At 42.2% G+C, this 16,617-nt stretch overlaps 1 protein-coding gene across 2 annotated transcripts; it reads left to right on the top strand.

Annotated features, from left to right (window-relative positions):
* The first annotated feature begins 215 nt into the window (after positions 1 to 215).
* Positions 216 to 9,138, top strand: IGFBP1 (insulin like growth factor binding protein 1). Of its 2 annotated transcripts, none has more exons than XM_038760620.1 (4): positions 216 to 657; positions 4,073 to 4,257; positions 5,910 to 6,038; positions 9,029 to 9,138. In XM_038760620.1, the coding sequence occupies exons 1-4, from the start codon at positions 273 to 275 to the stop codon at positions 9,044 to 9,046; spliced, it is 717 nt and encodes a 238-aa protein (XP_038616548.1). In that variant the 5' UTR covers positions 216 to 272; the 3' UTR covers positions 9,047 to 9,138. The 2 variants fall into 2 exon arrangements, with proteins under 2 accessions (XP_038616548.1, XP_038616547.1); XM_038760619.1 differs by lacking the exon at positions 9,029 to 9,138 and adding an exon at positions 8,716 to 8,914.
* The last annotated feature ends 7,479 nt before the right edge of the window (positions 9,139 to 16,617 follow it).

The following is a 16,617-nucleotide window of genomic DNA, read 5'->3' as shown; positions in this document are numbered from 1 at the left end:
GCTTGGGAGGGTGGGAAAAACAAAAGTATTTTGTACCATTGACTGAGGAGGGAGAAGAGAGAGAAAAAACAGAGGGGAGGGCCCATCCAATCTGCCAATGAAACCTGATGTTACCCATCTCCTTGCTCAGCTAATAGTTAACAGGAAGTTAAAGATTGACAGCTCAAATTCTGTATAAATCGCTCAACTCGGCATCCCAGACCCAGTTATCTTCTCTGTTTAGCTTTTGAACCGAAGAAGATCCGCCTAGATTGGGCCTGCTCGTCTCTGTAATGCCCGCAGTGCCGACTCTCTGCTGCTCTCCGCGCTGCTGTTCCGCTGGCCGGCACTTCCTGCTGCTGCTGTTGCTCGGCGCCTTCCTCGCCAGCTCCGTCTCCAAGCCGATCAGATGTGCCCCTTGCACAGCGGAGAAGACGGCCCTGTGCCCGCCTGTGACAGCTAGCTGCCCAGAGACGGCCCGCCAGCCCGGCTGTAGCTGCTGCCAGGCCTGCGCGTTGAAACTGGGAAGCTTGTGTGGCGTCTACACGGCGCGGTGTGGCAAGGGTCTGAAATGCCAGGCACGTCAGGAGGATGCCCAACCTATTGCTGCCCTCCTCCAGGGGAAAGGAACCTGCGTACAAGCCCAAGGAGACGAGTCGTGGAGCACGGAAGCTTTCGGTAAACCTCGGCCCCCTCCCCTGAATTCTCCCTGTAGTGTCGTTCTGGATGCCGTAGGGGAAGGATTCTGAAGGGACACTGCGGTTTGGATTGGGGATGCCCATCAGTCAGTGGTATCTGTTGAGCACTGTACTAAGCGTTCGGGAGAGTTCAGTGCAATAGAGTTGGTAGACGCGATCCCGGCCCTCGAGGAACTTCGGTAGTGCAGCAATCAGGGAAGCCGTGCTGTGAACCATGACCCAGGGTGGAAAATGGGGAAAATGGAGAGTGAAAACTGGATGGGAGCTAAAGGGTAGGACTCTGGCTTGGGACGGGACTCCAGACTGCCGGATACGTGTTCGGAATTTGCTTTGTAACATACGTTTCGTAGTTACACTCTGTGCTCAACCGATGTTTATAGAACATAATGTTAGAGTTTAGGCTAAAAATCCTTCTTCCATTCATGTACTATATAAAAACAATGATTGGTATTTATGTTGTACCTTTCTTTCAAAGAACTTCACCATTGTTGCTTCACGTGTTCACGCGGTCATTTATTTGTAGTGGGAAGCTAAGGAAGTACCACTTCCTCTCCCCTCACTTAGTAGCGCCCTGTCCTGGGCTGATTCACATCCTGTGTAATTCTTAGAGAAAATCTTTAGTTACCTCGGAGGGGAATCTGATCCCTGGAATTCAGGACATGCTTCCAGGGACGGGACCGGTGTTTCAATCGAGCCTGGGAACATATTCTATGATTTCCGGAGTGAGTAAAATGTTCTCTGGATTTTAAGTCCTCAACTAACCAAACCAAATTAACTCACTCTCAATCTGATGAGAAAGAAAAATGCACTAAATTGTAGTCTGAGTGTTTTGCTCTAGGGATTCTACTATTGACCCCTGGCCAGTAAAGGTCATCTTTTGCTGCTTAGGGTTTCTGCTTCAAAATCCCTTCCTTGCCCCCTTCTCTCTTCCCTGGAATTTCACAGATAAATCACTGATTTAAGGAAAGCAGGTATTGGTTAGCCCCGACTAAACTTAGTTGCCATTTAATTTGCTAAACTGCCAGTTCATATTCAAAACCATTTCTCCTTAATCCCAAGGGCCTATTCCTGATTTCTTTTCACTGTCTTAATTTTCAGAATTGCCACTAAAGAGTTACAGAGCTGGTAGAATGAAAACTCACCATTGAAGTAGAAAGCCACAATTTCAAGAATGAACTGAGTTTCAAATTTGTTCCAGTTCCTATTTGTTAAAATCCCTTCCCTTTCAATTAAATGCCATTTTTCAGATTCTGGCATCTATTGCTGATTACATCTAAATGATGGGAAACATCATTAAAATCTAATGTATATTTTTGTTCTTTACCTCCCCACATTGGCATTTTCAGCGTGTAAATAACCTAGCCAGCCCAATAATACCCATTATCACAATGATAAGGACATCCACAAAGAATAGCGATGGCTGATCAGTTACCACACCATAGCTAGATTTAAAGATTCAGTAAATAATAATGTTACTAATGGAATTTCTCTAAAACTTTTATTTCTCCAAAGAACTTTTGGAACATTTTATCCTCAAACTACCCCTGTGAAGTAAGAAGTGGATGTTATTATCCCGACTTTCCAGATGAGAAAACCGTGTGCCACGTGGTGGATTAGTGGCAGAACTAGGACTAGAATTCACGTTTGCGGACTCTCAGACACACACACATGTCCAAAATCTAACATCCGTGGAATCCGCTATGCTTACAGCAGAGACCTCTTTTTCTAGGTCTCAAGCAAGATAGAACCTGAGAGGGCAGCTAGAGCCTGAATACCCAGTCAATATATATTCAGGGAGTTATTCTTTAAATCCTTTCTTTTTAGATGGTCTTTCAATTTCACATTTGCATTTGCGTTTGTTGTCGAATTGTACTTTCCAAGTGCTTAGTACAGTGCTCTGCACACAGTAGGTGCCCAGTAAATAGGATCGAATGAATGAACGAATAAATTTGCTATGCCCGGAAGGTCATATATGAGAAAGAAATCATTCAGAACATTAATATTTGTCTAAACACACTATAAAGGAAAATAAAATGAGAGTCCAAATCCCCTTCTTTGCTTTGTAAGTGATTGAAATTGTTCCTTTTACTTGGTTGTTTCAATTTACATTAGTACACTTTAAATTGGCTATTAGGTTTTTCAGAATATTTAACATTCGACATATTCAATAAATCTCCAAGGGAGACGAGGAATAAAGACACTTTCTTGAGAAACTTTTTCTTCTGCCTTAATGAATGACCTACTTTTCTTAATGCTTTCTTGAATTCAAAAAAAGTTGACTTTGCAAAATAAAATTCCCCAAAAGCATAGTTCTATTCAGCTAGCCACATTTTTGGTGGGTCCTAAAAATGATGTTTCCAAATAGGAGTTTAAGCTTTCTGGCCAATTATTTGAATAGGTCAAACAAGTTCTGAACTGTTGGTTTGCCCTTTCTGTGCATTTCTTTATAAACAAATCTTATCAGCAAAGAGTAAACTTGCTTTTGATGTCCTGCTACCTCAGCCTTAAGGAACTGTTAGGAGTTTCTGTTCTTTTTGTTTTATTTTTGGTCAGAAATGTTTTATTGATTCTATGTATTGCCCTTCATTGTGTTTGTCAAAGTCCACTCAATGAAATGAAAAATTAAATATGCATTTTTTCACAATCATATTATGATATAGCTTTGGAGATAGTGGTTTCTCATTTCATCATAAATTACTTTGCATGCTACACTGGCATAGTCTTGTCTTTGCCTCCCAAAGATAGCCACTAAATGTAGCTCTCTCTTCCAGAGCAGAGCCTGAATAGAATGAACAGAAAGAACAGATATCTCAAACATATCCTTAGGCCCAGGAAAGTCTTGGTTACTCATTTTTCTATTTCGTCCCTCATAAATTCTCCACCCCAGCCGGGATATACCCCAAGCTTCCGCCTGGAACTGTTATGGCTTTTGGATGATTGGGTCAAAGAGGTCTTTCTGCTCATTCAGATATTATCCTCCAGAAGCTGCTGGTCCCCACCTGCTAGGTGCCAGTGACAATGCCTGGAGGGAAGAGGTGATTCTCTCCTCCAGGCCTGTGTATCTTCTCCTCAGGTAGACTGGTAAAGAGGTGGACGTGTTCTCGCGATCCATTGATTTTCTCCTTTTGACCTCAATGAGCTTTATAGTGTTCCCATCTGGAACCAAAATAACTTAGCGACTAGCACTCAGAATGGCAGGGAGGACCAAATCCAATCGTAACCGTGGATGCATCTCCACAGAGCCAACCTCTTTGAAAGCAAATGGAAAAGCTCCAAGCATTTTCAATCCACTCCTTTAGAGAAATGGCTAGCGTGAATGTTTTTTCTTTAGCTAGCAGCTCTGAACATTGATGCGTCAATCATCACAACCCAAATGATTCTACTTTCTTCTGCAGAGGCAAGTGATTTTGAGGATCCTGAAAACGTAACACCTGAAAGTGCTGAAATGACACAGGAGCAACTGCTGGCTAATTATCACCTGGCTTTTGCCAGTGGACATGACAAACCGGCTCTCTGGAATGCCATCAGTTTTTATGAAAGCATGAGAGCAGAGAGAAATAGCGGTCTAAACAAAAAAGAGGTAAAGTCCTAATAACCCTATAGAAAATGCATGTATGTTTGATTTTCCTATTAAGATGGAGTTTTTCCTGCCTACAGGTTTTGTTCAAAGTTCAAAAGGTACATTTCCCGTCACTTGTAAAAAAATTAAGTTCATTCTTTCATTCGATCGTATTTATTGAGCACTTACTGTGTGCAGAGCACTGTACTAAGCGCTTGGGAAGTACAAGTTGGCAACATATAGAGACGGTCCCTACCCAACAGCGGGCTCACAGTCTAGAAGACAGCGGGCCCAAGTTGGCTCTATGAGTATGATAAAACAAGGCAGAGAAGTAGCACCTTGTTTTGAATCTATCCTCTTATAATAATAATAATGATAGCGTTTATTAAGCACTTACTATGTGCAAAGCACTGTTCTAAGCACTGGAGAGGTTACAAGGTGATCTGGTTGTCCCACGTGGAGCTCACAGTCTTAATCCCCATTGTACAGATGAGGTAACTGAGGCACAGACAAGTTAAGTGCCTTGCCCAAAGTCACACAGCTGACAGTTGGCGGAGCCAGGATTTGAACCCGTGACATCTGTCTCCAAAGCCCGGGATCATTATTATTATTTCCACTGAGTCATGCTGCCTCTTATACGATGGGACAAGAATTTCTAGAATAAAGGGTTATGGAAGCAGTTTTTTTTTTCTAAATTCTCTCGAAACCAGGATGGAAAGATTTAGATCAATGTAGAAAAATGAGGTTGTCTGAAAAAAATGCAATAAAATCAACTCTTTGACTAGGCTGCACTATTCTGTAAATATCCCAGGGCATTTTTAGAATAAAATCTCCACTTGAGGGCACCAAAGATTAGAAATTGGAATCATTTATCCGGAGCAGTTTCACAAAAGTAAATTCCACGTTTTATGTTAGGAGATTTCCTTAATGAAATCCCATTTTTGGAATATTTTTTTTAAGTAGCGTGGCTTAGTGGCAAGAAGAGCACGGGCTTGGGAGTCAGAGGATGTGGGTTCTAATCCTGCCTCCGGCACTTGTCTGCTGTGTGACCTTGGGCAAGCCACTTAACTTCTCTGTGCCTCAGTGACCTCATCTGGAAAATGGGGATGAAGACTGTGAGCCTCACGTGGGGCAGCCTGATTACCTTGTTTCTACCCCAGTGCTTAGAGCAGCGCTTAAGTAAGCGCTTAACAAATAACTTAAGTATTATTATTATTTTTTTTTTATTTTGAATTGTAGATTCTCCAGTTATATAGCTGGGCGGTTGGTTTTTCAGCCAGTCAGTCAAAAAGTATTCGTTGTTTTTCTGCCTTTTAATACGCAACAGGGACATGTCACTACTTGGGGTAAAGAAGGAGGGAATTTTTTTTTTTTGAAAAAGTATCTGTAGTAGGGGAAGGAAATCCTGTTAACACTACTCAAATAGAATATAGTAGAAAGATAAAATGGGTTGAAAGGAACAACTTCTCTTGCTTAGGAACATGATTATATTTCTAAAACTGAAATACAAAATTAATTCAATCGTATTTATGGAGAGTTTACTGTATGCAGAGTGCTGTACTAATTTAAAATCTTTAGTTAATGACTTTGATGATTTACTTGTGATAAGACTTGTTGATGCATCCTGGTTCTTCATTTACTTGCTTGTTTCTCCTGCTTTGCTGTTCTTTTAGAATCCATGTCAAACGGAACTCCAGAAAACCCTTGACAGATTAAGTGCAATTTATCAGAGCCCCGAAGGGGAGATCTCCAAGTTTTATTTGCCCAACTGCAGCAAGAATGGGTTTTATCATAGCAAACAGGTAGGTTTTTTTCTTCTAAGCATTATCTTTGGGACTGGTGGTCCAGCCCATTAAAACGACCCCATCTTTGTGTGAAATTGGATGCAGTTGAAATACATGCTGTAAATACATGCTTTCAGATGACATACCTCTGAAAGTAAAACCCAGAATTCACCGACACTACCCACTTTCTGGAATTTAATAACAATAATAATAATAATAATGGCATTTATTAAGTGCTTACTATGTGCAAAGCACTGTTCTAAGAACTGGGGAGGTTACAAGGTGATCAGGCTGTCCCACGAGAGGCACACAGTCTTAATCCCCATTTTACAGATGAGGGAACTGAGGCCCAGAGAAGTGAAGTGACTTGCCCAGAATCACACAGCTGACAGTTGGCAGAGCCGGCGTTTGAACCCATGACCTCTGACTCCAGAGCCCGGGCTCTTTCCTCTGAGCCATGCTGAATTTGTTACACATTAACAGATAATTATATTTCATTTTAAGCACACGTAAGCACGGCCTCTGGTACCTGTAGGTAGCAACACGCTAGCCTGTTGTTTGGTAGGGACCGTCTCTATAGGTTGCCGATTTGTACTTTCCAAGTGCTTAGTACAGTGCTCTGCACACAGTAAGCGCTCAATAAATTCGATTGAATGAATGAATGAATTCCATTCTCCATTCTTCTCTTCAGAAGCCATTAATTCATCACCTACTTGCCCCCCCCCCCCTTCCTATGGCCTTTGATCTCTCTGACGACTCACCACGCCTTACCTTCAGACTGTCTTCACCCCCTATTCCCCAGCTCTTTCTCTTCTCCCTCTTAAGCTAATCTAACTGTATCCTGCTCTCCATTTTTCCCACCTCCAGGTTCCTGCTCATCCTGTTCCCCTGGTTCAACTCCCCTTCTTCCCCATACCTGACAGACCACCGTTCTGTCTATAAAGACCTCCTAAAAACATGACTGCAATTTATTTATTAATGATATTAGTCAAGCACTTGTTAAGCCGTAAGTACTAAGCACTGGGGATAGTTAAAAGCTAATCAGATCAGACCCAATCCCTGTCCCATAAGAGGTTCACAGCCTTGATCCCCATTTTTACAAATGAGGTGACTGAGGCACAGAGAAGTGAAGTCATTCATTCAATCGTATTTATTGAGCGCTTACTGGGTGCAGAGCACTGTACTAAGCGCTTGGGAAGTACAACTTGGCAAAATATAGAGCCGGTCTCTCGCCAACAATGGGCTTACAGTCTAGAAGGGGGAGACAGGCAACAAAACAAAACATGTGGACAGGTGTCAGGTCATCAGAATAAATAAAAATAATGTTAGATGCACATTATTAACAAAATAAGGTCACACAGCAGACATGTCATGGAGCCAGGATTAAAATCCAGGTCCCCTATATCCCAGGCCTGCTGTTTCTACTATGGCATGAAGGTTTGTTGTCCTGTCCAGTCCTTGTGGTCAGGGAATATATCTACCAACTCTCATATGGTGCTCTCCCAAGCACTCAGTATAGTGTTCTGCACACAGTAAGTGCTCACTAAATACCACCGGTTGATTAATGGGTTGATAATTGACAATTGACGTGGGATATCACATTCTGACACGACAATGAGTGAGGTGATAAACTGGAAATTAATATTTACCATGAGCAAAGTATTCGGTGGTTTAGCCTCTATTTCTATTTATCAGAAGAAATATGTGGCTATCTCCTTGGCGTGATCAGAAATGACATAAGAGCAGCAATCTATTAAAAAAATTCCATGTGTCAGGAGGTTGAAGATGAAGATTATAGGGAAAAAGCCCCCAGTGGATTCACAGCTAAACTTGTGCAGTTCAGGGACCGTGAATACACTCTCAAAGGAGGCTGTGAGGATATGGTGGTCTCCTGAATTCTCTGCTTGAACTGGACTTAGGTCTGGTGAGAGAAGCAAATGCTCCCTTAGGTCTTCAAATATCAAGTGGTCCATTTTGTCTAATTATTAGTGTTTGGTCAGAGCAGGGTCTGTAATGAACACCGATAAACCATGGAAACTCAAATGTGAGTTCAAAACATCAAGTAAAAATGAGGACAGACCGGAGGCGAACCTAGACTCCCAGACAAATCCAAATAAATCTTCCCCTTCCCAGAATCTCCAGCATCTATGCTCTAATCCCAGAGGGAGGAACTGATGCGATAGCAGGGCCGGGCAAGATTTCAACAATTTATTTCTGAAAATGCAGCCATGAAAATCAAATGACCTAATCTCTCAAAGCCCCTGACAAGAAAGATGAAGAAGTCACAGAACATGTTTTGCGGTTTTGACGATACCTGACTTTTTAGCTAGGCTGATTTAGAATTCTTTCTGTTTTTTAGAAGGCTTTCTGTTTTTAGATGACTACTCTTCAGTTACTTTAAACTTCTCTGATAGTCACTGGACCCTAGGGGTACCTCTCAGTGTTGTGCAGCAAAGAGCTAAAATGTCCAAGTTGCTAAATTCCTCATCTGAACTATCATTTATTTATATGGGCAGCCTGGAAATACCAGTAAATCCAATAAGGGTTAGGAGAAATTCAAGGAGGGAATGCATCACATGCTTCCTCCAAGCCACTGTTGGGGTCAGGATACTGAGCTGACCCTGGATGGGACACAGGAATGCTGCTGACTATGTGTTTGCATTGAGTTTTTCCAATTCTTTCTCTTCTCATTTAGTGTGAAACTTCACTGGACGGGGAACCTGTTCTATGCTGGTGTGTCCATCCGTTAAATGGCAAGAGGATTTCTGGATCACCAGAGGTTATAGGAGATCCTAAATGTCATCAGTATTTCAGTGTGCAAAACTGAAAGCAGAAACCCTGTAAAATATTTACTGTCATATAGGTCTTTTGATTATACAAACACTATTTATATATTCCATTCATATATTATATATATATATATATATGTATAGAAACTCTTTTTGTACTCCTGTTATGATATACTATTCATTTATTTATTTCTCAGTAAATTTATTTTTTCTACACAGTTACTTGTGTATTGTTAATTTATGTACCACGGAACACTTCGCAACACTGCAAATACTTGCATTGTGGATCTGGAAGATACTGGCCTGCTTCTGTTTTGAAAGAACTAAGATTTAAAGCATCATCCAGAACAACACAAAATCCCACTGGCTGTTAAAATGACATTTCTCCCATTCTCGTCTTCAAGGTTTCTTTCACTTCCTCCACCCCTTCGGTATCCTGGCAATGGTCAAGAATCTGCCAGTTTCTGCTTGCCGGCTTCTAAGCTCTCGTCTGACTTAGTTGGGGGCGGAATAGCCGCTTGCAAAGACGTGGGCAAGTCTCTGGCTAGAAGAGGGGCCAGTGGGGCCCATTTTCTCCCATTTGCGCATGGGTGCTGCTAGAACCATTCCCAATACCTTTACCCTGTTGAGAGGGAAGGAAGGGAAGAATCCTCGCCCCACCCCACCTCCACATCCATCAGGAACACAGACTTCTCTGGCTCCGTAGGTGAGGTGTTCAATTATTTTATGTCTTAATCGATAGGCATGCAAGTAAATGTGATGTCTTTTAGATTTTTGATCATGTGAATACCCTGTCATTTATATTTGAAATTAAAGCAGTATAGTCATCATCATGATCATCAACAGCAATTTTGAGCACATACTGAATTGCATAGCACTGTCCTAGACCCTTGGAAAAATAGAAATCAAGGGCTTGGTCCCTGCCCTCAAAGAGATCACCGGCACGATATATTTGTATGGAGATTTGATGCTGAGTGAAAATTCTCAACTTGGATTGAATGGGAAAACTTTGACAAGAGAATGTAGGCAAATGCATGCACTGGACATATTGTTCAAACCGTCATTTGTACTAAACAGCCTTATTTGGAATAAACCATTTATATTTAAATAGTGTTGGACTCTTTACTGTAAGATTTTTTAAACTTTTCATTGTTTTTTTTCCAAGCACATCTTCCCTCTCGCATATCTTCCCTCCCGACTGCATTTTCCTCCGTCCTGCTATTGTTTCCCAGAATGTCTCAGAATAATGGGTGGATTGGAGACTGCTTCTAATAGTAATTATGACATTTATTATGTGCTCACTATGAGTCAGTCACTCTGGGTCAATCTAACAATCACGATTAAACAAAAAGATAGGGCACATTCCTTGTCCCACATAGGTCTCACAGTCTGAGGGAAGTAGATGAGTCATTTTACCCCCATTTTATAATAATAATAATAATGGCATTTATTAAGCACTTACTATGTGCAAAGCACTGTTCTAAGTGCTGGGGAGGTTACAAGGTGATCAGGTTGTCCCACGGGGGGGCTCACTGTCTTCATCACCATTTTACAGATGAGGGAACTGAGGCACAGAGAAGTTAAGTGACTTGCCCAAAGTCACACAGCTGACCATTGGTGGAGTTGGGATTTGATTCCAAAGCCCGGGCTCTTTCCACTGAGCCACGCTGCTTTTCCAGATAATTTTACAGATAATATTAAATGTGATAATTTTAAACCACTTACTAGGTGCCAAGCTCTAGGGTAGATACAAAATAATCATATCGGACACAGTCCCTGTCCCTTATGGGGACCACGTACTCTTAGGGGGAGGGAGAACACGTATATAATCCCTATTTCTCAGATAAGAAAACTGAGGCACAGAGAAGTTAATTGACTTGCCCAAGGTTACACAGTAGTTGGACTAAAACTCGGGTATCCTGACTAACAAACCTGTGCCCTTTTCACCAGGGCACACTTCAAAATAAGTTTCTCTCTCCTTGCATTGCTATAATCGACATTACCGTTGTCATCCCTGCCACTCTCCTCATCAGTAAATGTTCTCTGAGAAGGTTAGCGGAGGCTCACCCTTCTTGGGCAGTTTCACGTCCATCGTAACCTCATTTAAAATTTTTGCCCAGGACCTTTGGAAAAAGTTTGTATACTCAGGCTGTGTGTCTGAGATCCGAGGCAGATAAAGAAGGGTTAACGAAACGGAGGTTTGAAGCTGCCGGCCGAAATCTCTAGGTCTGTGAAAAAGAAATGGTTTTCTAAGTGGGTCCTATGAGAAAAATATGTTTGACAAACAGGTTATAAAGCAAGTTGTGTTAACACTAAATAAACTCCCAAATTGTTTCTCAGCACTGTACACTTTGTTGCTAGAAAAAATATACAATTTGCTCTTAGCCAGTTGGTGGTGTAAAACTAACTAAAGCAGCTGGGTCAGTGGGCTCCCCATTACCACATGCTGACAGGCTAAGTGGCTTCCAGTTGAATGAAGATACATATCCCCAGTGGAGCATAAAAAAAAAAACCCTCTAGTGCTAATGGCACCGCACAGAATGAAGTTCACACATTGGCAAATGGAGCCTTTTTATAGGCCCTGGCCACCAAAACTCACCCCTTGAATATTCAGAAGGCGAAAAGCCGTTAGGAGTGATTAGCACTAAAAGGGGTCATTTTTATAGGAGGCTAATTTATATTCTGTTGATAGAAAATAAGTTATGATTTTGAAAAGCAAAATTGGCCTGCGTCCTGTACCGAATAGCTCAAAGCATAAACATATCATTTTTTAAATGTTATGTTCTGGCATCCAGCTAAGTTGCCCAGCATTTTTCATACTTTAAATGTAATTTGTATGGTGAATTCACAAAATCTCTATGGAGCCATCCATGGTTACCCTGTTGAAGACTGAATTGACACAGCTAAAAACAAAACAACAACAACAACAACAACAACACAAAAACCCCCCAAAGATTTCCCCGAAGATTTATAAAACCATTACTTAATTTTAGGGCTCGGTTCAATAAAAAAATATGCTGTGTTAATATTTCTATGGAATTTAGTCATAAAAAGTTCAGACTGTACTAAAAACTAATTAATTCTGTGGTTTTCTATTCATTGAATCCTCCTTTCCCCTGCGCACAAATAGCTAACATTATGCTCTGAAGAGAGTGTGTGCCAAAAAGGTGGAAAGGGATATTCTGAGCTCAGTAAGTCTATTAAAAAGGGAAACTTTCTCAAATAACTTGGAAGATAATAGACCTGCCCGCAGACAATTTTAAGTTGTATTTGAACCATTTATGGAAATTTCTAGTCAACCATTTTCTTCAGTTATTAAAAGATATAGTCCTCTTTTTATCTGTTCTGTTTAAGGCACCAAAGTAACAACTGACGTTAAATTATTTGGAAGTCAGATTTTCTTTGAAAAACATAGTCACAGCATTTTGGAAGTTTTAGACATAACTCCTTCAATTAACATTTAATCATCATCATCATAACATTTGTTAAGAACTTACTCTGTGCCAAACACTGTTCTAAGCACTGGGGTAGATAGAAGATAATCAAGTTGTGCCACGTGGGGCTCACAGTCTTAATGTCCATTTTACAGATGAGGTGACTGAGACACAGAGAAGTTAAGTGGCTTGCCCAAGGTCACACAGCAGACAAGTTGCGGAGTCAGGATTAGAACCCACGACCTCTGGCTCCCAAGACCGTGCTCTTTCCACTAAGCCACGCTGTTTCCTCCAAATGCTTTTAAAATCATTCAGCTAATAGCTATTAATCTTAGTTAAATAGGAAATAGGTATTTTACTCCCTAAATTCATGCTTTTCCCCTCTGCGTATGTCTTTCTGTCTTGTTTTGCAATCTCTCTCCCTTTTTTAATGGTATTTGTTAGGCACTTACTATGTGCCAGGCACTATACTAAGTGCTGGGGAAGATGCAAATTTATCAGGTTGGAGACCTGGGGCTCACAGTCTTAATCCCCATTTTGCAGAAGAGGTAACTTGAGGCACAGATAAGTTAAGTCACTAGCCTGAGGTCACACAGCAGATGAGTGGCAGAGATGGGATTAGAACTCAGGTCCTTCTGATTTCCAGGCCTGGGATCTATCTACTAGCCATACTCTTTCTCTTTCTCTCCCTTTCTCTCTCTTTTCACCCCACACCTAGAGGATAGAGAGACATCTTTGGAACTTTAATAAAATGTCACTGTTTGGAACTTTAATAAAATAAAATATATAGAGACAGGGAAAAAAATCCATATCCATGTGAACGGCTAAAACACCAGCTTCCTATTTTATATTTGTCGTAAGAAGCCTCTATATGACAGCCACCTGAGGATATATAACACTACCTTGACATCTCAGAAGTAATAGACCCATGTCACCTTATTTAAGTTATGCAGTTTTCACAACACAATGTAATACCATCATTTGGAACATTTGCCGAAGTCCACCGAAGATAAAGCTGGTCGCCAGAGGCCTTCAATGCCATATTCCTCTCTCCGGAGTTGTAATGTTCCCTTCCTAGGCCCTTAGAAAAGTAGTCATCCCTTCAAGATGGAGTGGCGTAGGCCTAGGGAGGCTGAACATTTCAATCGAAAATACAGTTCATGAAGCCATCCAAAGTCCCAATAGCACTGGATGGGGGTGAGACTAATTGAAAATCAGACTGTCTGGTATAAAACAGGATGAACTGTCACCCTATCCACATGAATTATCCGTTGTCAAGCTGGCCTGTTGGATTACATACCGATCCATTGATCAATTGAGGGTTTATCGTGTGGAGCACTGCAGTTAGCACTGTACAAAGCACACACAAACATACACACATGTGACAGTTGCTGACTGAATCAGCAGGAGGAGAAAGTCAATCAATCAATCAATCAATCGTATTTATTGAGCACTTACTGTGTGCAGAGCACTGTACTAAGCGCTTGGGAAGTACAAGTTGGCAACATATAGAGATGGTCCCTACCCAACAGTGGGCTCACAGTCTAGAAGGGGGAGACAGAGAACAAAACCAACATATTAACAAAATAAAATAAATAGAATAGATATGTTCAAGTAAAATAAATAAATAAATAGAGTTATAAATGTGTACAAACATATATACATATATACAGGTCCCTGGACAAAGACTATGGAGCCACATACCATTTGTTCCAATGCAGAAATTCCCCTATGGATCTTCTCATCTGCACATCCTCCTCCCTTCCTAATCTCTCTCCCACATCTTCCCACGTACATGGGAGGGATCCCTCCCTCTTCAAACTGTGACCCTGCTCCCCGCAGCTAAGTCTTTCTTAACTGTAAAATGGGGATTAAGACTGTGATCCCCCTATGGGACAAGCTGATCACCTTGTAGCCTCCCCAGCACTTAAAACAGTGCTTTGCACATAGTAAGTGCTTAATAAATGCCATCACTATTATTATTATTATTAAAGGGCCTCTTCTTCCAGGAAACATTCGCTAGCCGATCCCCTCCCTCTGATCTTCTCATCCCATCGCCCATTCCATGCTCTCCTGTGTGGATCTTTTTATTTGTTCCATTTCCCACCTAAAGTCCATTCCACGCCACGGTAGTGGGATGAGACAGCTAAAATGAGAGGATTATGCCACGCATGACTGAAGAATCACCTATGGCAACTCACAGGGTGGAAAAGCTCAGCAGGGATCCTTATATAGTTGGACCATGTGAAGACTTCAGTACCTACCAGGGTGACTAGACTATAGCACTTTGTTGGGGCAACATTCATGCAATCATTCAGTCGTATTTATTGAGCGCTCGCTGTGCGCACACAGTACCGTGCTTTGGTCATTTGGCTTTAAATCGGCTCTACAGGTAAAATTCTTGCATGCACTTTGCAGTGGGCTGCACCTCTGCCCAACTACTTCTTTGTTACCTTTGACAGGAATGCAGTTAGAGGGTCAAGAGAGTACACTTGGGGATGTGCAGAACATAAGAGCTGAAGTCCATTCCCTTGGGCTTGTTCTCGTTTCCAAAGTATTTGTGATGAGGCCAAGACTCACCTGTTTACCATGGGATATTCCACTGTCATCACTCATTCTATTTTATTTATTCATCAGAATACTTCTTCACCACTCTAGAATGCTCTCCCAGCTCCCCAGACTTTGAGGGTCTTCCAAAGTCCTAGAGAGAATCTGTCAAAAATCACTGTGTGCAGACAACTCCCCTCTATAAAGCACACCTCCAAGAAGACCCTCAAAAATTGTAAGGGACCCCCAACCCGACAGGTGATGTCCTTACATCGTGCTTTGCACGGGGCCGTGGGATGACATCGTTGTCCCTTGGTGGTTTCATCATAGCAGTGGGGGAGAAGGAGAGAGGAAGGAAGAGGAAAGGGAGTGAGGGAAATTCAGCAAGGTACTACGGTTTCCCTCAGGAGCCAAGGGAGATGGAGGACAGGAGTTGAGGGGGACAGCTCTGCTGAGTTTGGTCTGTCATTCCGACAGATGCGATGCAGTCAGGGTTCCCATTTGGAGCTCGGAGGTGGGACTAAACTCTGTGTTGCCACAAATCTAAATGTTTTTCCTGTTGTGCAATTCTTAACACCAGGTTGGAGCTTAAAGTTAGCCTTTCCCAAGCACATTAGGGTCCAAACTAGAAACCGTGAATGAACAATTCTCTTCAAACTTCAAAATTGTCTTCAAACTTGCTGCTAACCCTGTGAAGATACTCCCACGGACCGATGCAGCAAAATCCTCTAAGCAACCAAACTGCATCTTGAAAAGGTCTTAATAGGTTTTAAGCAAGTCACTTAACTTTTTGTTGCCTCCATTTCCTCAGTGTGGACTTAGAGAAGTAGCGTCGTGTAGATAGAGCCCAGGCCTGGGAGTCCAAAGGTCAGGGTTCGAATCCCGCTCTGCCACTTATCCGCTGTGTGACCTCACTTTGCTTCTCTGTGCTTCACTTAGCTCATCTGTAAAATGGGGATTGAGACTGTGAGCTCTCTGTGGGAAGGGACTGTGTCCAACCCAATCTGGTTGTATCCACCCCAGTGCTTAGTACAGTTCCTGGTGCACTTAATAAATACCACAATTATGAGATGGGAGAGTAGCGGAGAGGGTTGAGAGCTGGGGGAGGATGGAGAAGGGAGGAGGTGACTTTGGGGACCTCAGATGAGTTAATTTTACTAATGAAGTAGGAGGCCAGATCGTTGGGGGTGAGGGATGGAGGAGGGGAAGGAACAGGGGGCCTGAGAAAGGAGTTAAATGTACGGAAGAGCTGACGGGGATGATGGGCATGTGTTTCGATAAGGGAGTAGAAATGGTTTTGCCTGGAAGAGGAGAGGGCAGAATTAAGGCAGGAAAGGATAAACTTGCAGTGAACGAGGTTGACTTCATTCATTCATTCGATCGCATTTATTGAACGCTTACTGTGTGCAGAGCACTGTACTAAGCGCTTGGTGTTTGGAGTGTTTGGATTTTGGACTCGGTGTTTAGACTTTGGCCAGCAACGTTCAGCAGTTCGAGCGTAACAGCGAAGGAGGCAGACGGTGGGAGTGATCCACGGCTGTGGGTTAGTGGTACGAGAGCGGCGAGCCTGCTTCTGTTCTCTTTGCACTATTGGATTTTAGCAAGGAACTCTCACTGGAACCAGTACGATCTTTGGGCTGGGATGAAGCTCAGAGGCCATAGAGCTTGAAAAGAAAGAATCCCTGAAGGCTTGTCAACTGAGTCGTTGAGACTTTTCCAAGCTACCTACAAATATCATTGGTTTCCCTGCCCCAGAAACTTACTAACCCCATTTTCAGAAGCTCTTACAACAGCGCTCCATGTTGCTTTTCATTGGGAAATTTTGGC

Source organism: Tachyglossus aculeatus, chromosome 18 (assembly GCF_015852505.1).
Source record: "Tachyglossus aculeatus isolate mTacAcu1 chromosome 18, mTacAcu1.pri, whole genome shotgun sequence".
Lineage (NCBI taxonomy): Eukaryota > Metazoa > Chordata > Mammalia > Monotremata > Tachyglossidae > Tachyglossus > Tachyglossus aculeatus.
Note: the sequence above shows the minus strand (reverse complement) of the source record. Positions and strands in the feature narration are given on the sequence as shown.